The 7947-nt window shown below is 38.4% G+C and overlaps 1 protein-coding gene across 1 annotated transcript; it reads right to left on the reverse strand.

The window, feature by feature from the left end:
- Nucleotides 1–251: 251 nt before the first annotated feature.
- Nucleotides 252–7255, reverse strand: cnih2 (cornichon family AMPA receptor auxiliary protein 2). The gene is made up of 7 exons (XM_007241259.4): nucleotides 6823–7255; nucleotides 5674–6025; nucleotides 4940–5008; nucleotides 4624–4671; nucleotides 2936–3048; nucleotides 1576–1719; nucleotides 252–1129 (listed from the first exon to the last, which is right to left on the reverse strand). Exons 2-7 carry the CDS (start codon nucleotides 5752–5754, stop codon nucleotides 1102–1104), a joined length of 483 nt encoding a protein of 160 aa, XP_007241321.1. The 5' UTR covers nucleotides 5755–6025; nucleotides 6823–7255; the 3' UTR covers nucleotides 252–1101.
- Nucleotides 7256–7947: the final 692 nt, after the last annotated feature.

Here is a 7947-nt window from a genome sequence, read left to right on the forward strand (position 1 = left end):
CAATAAACCTCATTTCAATACTGAAATATTAGTGTGTCCATCAGTTATTAGATATATCAAACTGAAATGGCTGTTGCAAACATCCAAATATTTAGAACTAAAAATGATTAAGATTAATAGGGGTGCCCAAACTTTTTCTTATGACTGTATGTCAGCAGAGATTTGGTCTGTTCAACCAAACTCTAAAGGCAGAACTGAGGTGTTATTGGGGGTTATCAGGGTTATTAGAGTAAAACATATTGGAACTCTGGTAGTGTAATGGTATTTAATGAGTGTAAGGCAGAGCATCCAAAACCAGAACAACTGACCACTGCTGACTGCCTACCCATCTGTTTCAGTTTCCCACAGTGTTTCTGATTACCCCTCTTCTGAAAAGTCACTCCAACAGTTTCTCCGGCCTGGATGATCTTATTTCATTGGTTCGTTTGCTTTGAGTTTCACTGTAAACATGGTGGAGGGTGTACAGGAGTCAGGAGTTTGTGCAGTACTAGTAGTTTATCTGGTGGACACTAGTTTATTCTATAAAATTTAAAAACAACTGAGCTAAAGAGAATAAATCGCTTTATAATCAACTCCTACAGATCAGGCAGCTTTAAAGTAATCTATCACAAAAATACTTAAATGCTCCTCTAACACTGTAACTAGACAAGTTTGTTTTATCCACAAAGGTCTTCTAGAATTAGTTTTTTTCAGAAAAGACTTCAGAACATAAAACCTGTAGTTTAGATTAATAAAGAGAAACAAAGACAATCAAATTCTGAAGTTACGTTTTAAATCTCATTGCGGTTGAAGACCCTTCGAGTTGCTCTGCGCAGCAGAAATGTTCAGCAGCCCTTTAGAAAGAAAATCTCTGTTACAGAACATCAACGTTTCCTGAGCCTGCCTCGCTCTCCCTCTTGTTTTTCATTTCCCTCTCTCTTTCATCCTCTTTTTCTCCCTGCGTATGTGTCGATGGGTGTGTTTTGGTTTCTCTGGTGCCCATTTCTGTTTGAAAGATGGTGAAACTCTCTGATCTGGAGAATAGGAGGATGGAGGAGATGAGGCAGGGTTTGTTGCATGGTCCATTTCTTCTCTTTCTTCATTTCTTCTGTCCATTCCTCATTAGAAACTGACCAGCGCATACACCATACTGAGAGAGAGAGAGAAACGAGAAAGACACAGGGAGATATGTCAGTAACAGCAGAACCAGTGAAAACAACCCTCTTTGGGTTTTCATTATGTGGTTTTAAAACAGCAAGTTAGCACTAAGTCACTTGCTGTGCTATTTATGAACCCTTAGTAACTAAACATACTTAGCTTACTTGTAATTAAGCTCTCTCACCCTTATTGTCTGAAATAGCCAAATTAGCCAAATAGCATATTAATAGGCTGTATGCTTTGGTGGTTCTGGGGATGTGTTCAAGATAATCTGCCCTTTCACTGCAGTCTATGCTGTAGTTTTTCAGTTGTGGCTTGGTGTAGCATTGTCAGTTGCAAGACTGCGTTCCTTGTAATAGAGTGATGTTTAATTGTCCTTCTGGGCATTAGTAAATTAACACTTAAGGAGATGTGTAAGGGAGCCGAGGGGAGGTTTACCTGTACAGGTAGTAAAAGAAGGAGAGCAGGTAGAAACCCAGTTTGCACCAAGACTCCTTCTGGCAGTAATTCAGGATGTCTGCATTCATCACACTGACGGGATCATACATGACTTCTGATCCGTCCGCTGGACGGTGGAAAAACCTGCAGTATCACAAACAGGTGGGAAATCTGAAGTTAAGGCTGTAGTGAATACCAGTGGAATCACTAATCACTAATCATTTGGTTTTTAACATCTGGTTTCTCTAGTTTTTCTGAAATGGGGCAGCAGGGCCACAGATGCCACCAATATTTTCCATGTACACGCCACACATGACAACACAAGCAGCCTCCACCATGAAAAACTTAAAATAAGTTAAAATAAAACAAAAATCCTGTGAAAAAGACAGGTTCTGTACAATTTTAGTATGATGGGTGGAAAAAAACAAATAGGCTGAGTTTTCTTTTGTTCATTTTTTTTGATCAGAGAGTTGTGCAACTTACACACTGTAATAATTCATGCACTGTAATAAAAGCCCTCCTAAGGCAGTTAATAACACCTATGCTTCAATAAGCAGTGAAATAAAACTGGAAACATCCCTCTCACATAGGTCATATTTTGAGGATATTATTAAAATTTGTTAAATATAGGCTATATTTAAACAAAGCTTAAGCCAAATTCTTTGCAAATGAATGAAAAGAGCAAAATTAGTAACTACATTATAACAGTGTACCACAAACATTGTCATATGTTGTATTTTTTGTGGTTATGAAAGATCAAAGTTGCTCCAAACTGAGAAACACCACTGGTATTTTGAAATAATTAATACATATTTTAGTCCAAGGTACATATAAAAGTCAATATAACATAAATAACTGGTGTACAAATAAAACATGTTTTGAAATGAATATTGTAAAAATAATATGCACTTTCTAAATTTATTGGCACATCTAGATAATGCTGTTGAAAATGAGTTACCCACAGCGCAGACACACTACTCTGGTAAAAGGAGACAGATGATCCAGGTCCTGGGTTCTTTTTGTTTGCACTCAACAAGCTATGTTTCAATTTGCCGAACGAACGAGCCAAGCACTAAGAGCTACACTAGGCATGGCAGGCGAAGAGAGTTGCAAGTTGCCATTAGAAACGGTGTACAACTAATGTTTCCAAAGCAAACCATTACCCCTGTGCCTGGACAGTTAGCAAAGAATACATGTAGCGCTACAAACCTAGTGTACAGTAGTGTGCTATAATGTGCAGTAGTGTATGTCAGTCTCGTTTAGAGTGCACTCTTGTGTGATACAGTAGGTGTAGTGGACAGTGATGTATAGCTATGTATAACAGTGTTTTATTGTGTACAGCATTGTTTGTGGGTTTTACCTCCACAGGTGATAGAAGAGCAGTGGGATGTTGAGGCCCAGGGTGACCCACTCACCCGCACACATGAACATGAGGCAGAACAGACCATGTATGGAATATTCTGGAACCACCAGCTGGAAAACCCAAATACACATTTTAGTCACACATTTTCTTTTATCATGTAAATCACACACACACACACACACTTAGGCGATGCACAAATACAGTATGCAGCAAAGCGAATGGGAAGTTATAGTTGTCTTTCACCCACTCATTGTACACTAGGACTGGAATGGTTATACACCAGAACGCTTACCAACAGAGAAGTGGGCAGTGGACAGATCAAACCAAATTAAGACAAATGAACAAAACTGGCTAGAACACAATCTAATGCTGAAGAAAGATACACCAATCACAGACACAGACAGTCTAAAGCGTAGGAAATAGAAGCTATAAATGAACTGTGTGTCCATCTGTACAGCTACTCTATCTTTTACATCCTGCAGACTGACGCACTCCACAGTGTACTAGAGAGCATTATGCATATTTGTACAGGAACTGTGAACACACACACACACACATGTGACAGTATGAGATGAGAGAGACAGATGCAGAACATGCTGCTGCAGCTGAACTTTTATGATTGCATAGATAGCATTAATGAAGGTAAGAATGATGATTATGATGGCAAAATATATGATGGTGGTGACAGTGATGATAGGACAGTAATGGTGCTGCTCGATCGTGTTGAGATCTGGTAATTGACTCAGGTACTGCAAAATATTTCACTTCTGTTTTCATAATAAAAAACTGGGTTTGTTTTGGGTCATTGTTCATCTGTCCTGTGAAGCACTGTCCAATCAACCTGGCTGCATTTGGTTCAATCTGAGCAGAAAGTAAATCCCTGTACACTTCAGAATCTATTCTTCTGCTTCTGTCACATCTTCAATAAACTTTAGTGACCCAGTGCCATTGGAAGTCATGCCATCACACATTTTACAGAGAATGTGGTTAGCTTTGTCTCAAGCCTTTCCAAGCCTTCTCCATTCTTTCTTCTTCCCATCATTCCAGTACAGGTTCATTTCGGTTTTACCTGTCTAAAGAATGCTGTTCCAGATTTAGGTTTAGATGGTTTTTATTTTTTGGCAAAGTGTAAACTGATATTTCTATTAATGATTTTAACCTTGTGGTGTATTTGCTCTCATGAAATATTCTCTTTACTTAGATATGATATATATACTGATATACATACTTCCTGAAGAGTCTTCTTCACTTGGGTGAATGTTGCATGGGTTTTTTTCACAGTGGAAAAAATTTGTAATCATTCACCACTATTGTCCTCTGTGGACATCAAGGACTTTTTGAGTTTATCAGCCGATAAAATTGTTTTTGCGGTAATCTGTCTCTGACAGCTTTTTAGCTTTTTTGATATTTTTGTTCAACCCCTTGATCGTGATAGTAAGCGAAATGATAGAGAAGATCATAATGATGTTATGATGGCGATGGAGATGACAATGAAGGTGGTGAGGATGCTGATTACAGTAATTATGATAATGAGTAATCATAAATATACGAGTGGTGATGATTATGACATTGTTGGTAAAGAATGGTAATGTAACAGTGATGATGATATGATGGTGGTAATAGTGCTAATAATAGTTATGGTGGTGCTAATGATGATAAAGGAGATATAATGGCATTGTACTTACCCTTCTCAGCAAGTTACAGATCCTCTCGATGTTCAAAATTCTCTCCCTCTGAAGGAAACATAGACAACAGCACTGCTCTGTAAAACTATAGTGCTGTATCTGGAACAGTGGGCTGCACTTGTCTGCATGGTTACTCTACACTTGTACACTCCATTGTTATAGTACATCTATTTAAATGGTTACAGAACACCTGCTCGCTACAACAAGGGTTAAACTTGTTGCAGAGAGTAAAGGTGTAGGAGAATTGTGTATTCAATTATAATGCAAACACAATTCCCCTACATCATTACAAACTGGGCTGTGTGTGGTGTCGTACCGCTCTGGTGGGGTTGCTCTGATCGATGGGGTTTTTGAAGTCTGTACGAAGCTCGTCGAAGGCAATGATCTAGAGCAGCAGAAACACAGAGAGACTGAGAAAAGCAGTTCAGAATACAGTGATAATGTTCTCCACTGGTTCTCTACTTGTAGCTTTTCTGCAGAAAGAGAACCTTTGCCTTTTCTTCAGTTTTCCCCACTCCCTTTTTTACACCCCCCCCCCCAAAATAGATCAGTTTCACCCTATTTTCTTTCTTTCTGTCCATCCTCTGCTGTAAACAGATGCAGTTTCCATGACGACTGGATGAGCCCCTAAGCGGGCACCATGGTTACTACAGGATCGAGGGGGATGGGAACAAAATTCCAGTTTGATAGGCATTCTTAATAACGCACATCTACAAACATGCGCAAGCACAAGCACAAACACACACTTAAACACTGACGGTTAAATTAAGTTTCATAATGACTCTTTTAAAAGCTTAAACATATTATAACTGTTCTCAATGTGTGTGTATGTGTGTGCCGTAGACTAAGTCTGGAAATGCAATAATTTATTTATTAGTACACAAACAATGCATCCTTTAAATCAGTGTCTCTAAACAAGATCAGCCCTAGCTTTATCTGCTCATAAATACGCACTAATACAAACCACTTTGAATGTTTGTCTCTCTCTGTCTCTGTCTCTCTTTACTGTAAATAAACAAAAAACTGTGTGTGTCTGTGTGTGTTGCTGACCTGCCAGATGACGAAGAAGATAAGTGCGGCACACAGCACTAGCGTTAGCATATAGCAGAAGGCCGCAAAGGTGAAGGCCATGACCGTTCCAGCCAGCCTGCCGTACACACAGGGCGAGAGAGAGAGGGCTAAACACCCCCACCCTCTCTCTCTCTCTGTACTTTAACTGTCTTACTCACTAACTGCACTCTACCCCACTTTTTCTCTCTCTTGCTCCTTCTCTCTCTCTTCTTCTGTCTGCCTCCTTCTATCTCACTACGTTAACTTCAGTCAGTCTCTAGCCAGTACAATCTGACACTCTCTCTAAACTGACTTGATGGTTTTAGCTATTAGATCCTCTTCTGTTTGAAAGCTGAAACACAAAACAGATAATGATTTAGATTAATAAACATTAATCATGGCTTATGCATGTTAGTAAATGTTGATCACATTAAAAAAAGGTTAATAAAGGTTAGCATATTAAATAAAAATTAATAAAACATGTATTAGTTTCTGCTTATTAGAAGGGTTGGTTTCGTTTATAAATGGCAGACTGGAGTCTCTCTCTCTCACACGCACACGCACAAACTAATTACAGTTTTACCCCAAAGCATCAAGTATCGTGTTTGATTAGTCCTGAAAATCATCAGGAAACATTTTGGTGGTCTTTTCTGTATTTATATATCTTTTACAGGAAAAAGAGTATAGTGAGGATAGAGGTGAATAATTGAGACTAACTGAGAGTAATTATGCTGTCTGACAATATTATTGTTGTACAGAAATAACATGAAGGTAAATGGAGTGTAGATGTGAACATGTGAATAAGTATAAATAATTGTACAGCCTCGTGTAAATAAATTATTATCAATTGTTTAGTATTGGAGTGAATAGGTGAAAAATAGAAGTGAATGTATAAATTATTGAGAGTAGAAGCAAACTGGTGTTAAAGAAATGAGTATAGGGGTGAATTGGTGAGTATAGCTTTAAATAAGTGTAAAAAGAAGTCATTGGTGAATGGGTGACTTGGATATAAAATAATGTGATAATGAATAAAGTAGTATGGAGGTGAAGTAGTGAATGGAGGTGATTGAGTATGTAAGATAGTGTGGGGTGGAAGAGTGAATGTTTAGGTGAATGATTGAGTATAAATGAGCAAGTGAGGTTCAGTACCTATGGTGTCTGGGTGTCGTCTCTCTCCTCATGTTGGCAGATAACGCGGGTCGCCTGTCAGAGCGCAGCTTTGGTTCTTCTGTGATTTTCAGCAAAAAATCCAGATCTGAATTTCAGAACCCGCACAGGAGTAATGTTTTTCTTTCTCCCCTCAGTCGCACGCTCTCTCTCTCTCTCTCTCTCTCTCGCTCTCTCGTTCTGTCTGTCTCAACCCCCACGCTTTTTCTTTTCCTCTCTAAATCGGACCAGCTCTTTGTTTCTTTCTCTGTTTCGCTTTTCCCTCACTCTGTGATGTGTTCTGTTCAACAGTCTGACTCTCTCTCACTCTGTAATTCTCGCTTCGTCCTGCTTTCTGTCGCCTTCCCTTCTTGGAGGGGGCAGGGGGAGCTCCCTGGCTTCCCCTCTTACTCTCTCTCTCTCTCTCTCTCTCTCTCTCTCTCTAAGTAAGTGTTTTGCTGATCACTACCTAATTCTCTTTCTCTCTGTTTCCTCTCTCTCTCTCTCTTAGCTACTCAAAGGTATGGAAGCCAGCTCCTGCCACCTAAAAAAATAGCATTTTTTTAATTATTATTAAGTAAACTGCTATCTCAATATTTTGACATACTAATTCATTATTTTGAGATACTATCTCAATATTTTGAGATACTAAGTCAATATTTTGATATACTAAGTCAATATTTTGAGACACTAAGTCATTATTTTGAGATACTATCTCAATATTTTGAGATACTAGTATACTGTATACTTAGATTCACTTATCATGAAATATTGGTGCTTTGAGAGGAATCACACAATATCAAAATAAGTCTCCAGACCTTGGAGAGAAGAGATTCATTTAATAACACATTGGACTTCTATTTTACTGTGTTGAAGAGTGTGGCTGTGGCTCTGACTATGCTGTATGTTATATATGTGTTGTGTCACCACTTGCATAATTAGGCCGAACAGCAAGAACACAACAGTTCACTCCATAGATATCTTATATATGTACAGGTCCTTCTAAAAAAATAGCATATTGTGATAAAATTCACTCTTTTCCATAATGAAATGAATGATAAAAAATAAACTTTCATATATTTAGATTAATTGCAAACCAACTGAAATATTTCAGGTCTTTTATTGTTT

The sequence above is a fragment of the Astyanax mexicanus genome, chromosome 20, assembly GCF_023375975.1.
Source record: "Astyanax mexicanus isolate ESR-SI-001 chromosome 20, AstMex3_surface, whole genome shotgun sequence".
NCBI lineage: Eukaryota > Metazoa > Chordata > Actinopteri > Characiformes > Acestrorhamphidae > Astyanax > Astyanax mexicanus.

Excerpts from the sequence above, each read along its gene's own strand:
- cnih2 (XM_007241259.4), bottom strand. The coding sequence starts at position 5,754 with ATGGCCTTCACCTTTGCGGCCTTCTGCTATATGCTAACGCTAGTGCTG. Across the intron at positions 3,049-4,623 it reads TCTGTAACTTGCTGAGAAGG|CTGGTGGTTCCAGAATATTC; the intron begins GTAAGTACAATG and ends TGGGTTTTCCAG. Across the intron at positions 1,130-1,575 it reads TTCTTTTACTACCTGTACAG|TATGGTGTATGCGCTGGTCA; the intron begins GTAAACCTCCCC and ends TCTCTCTCTCAG.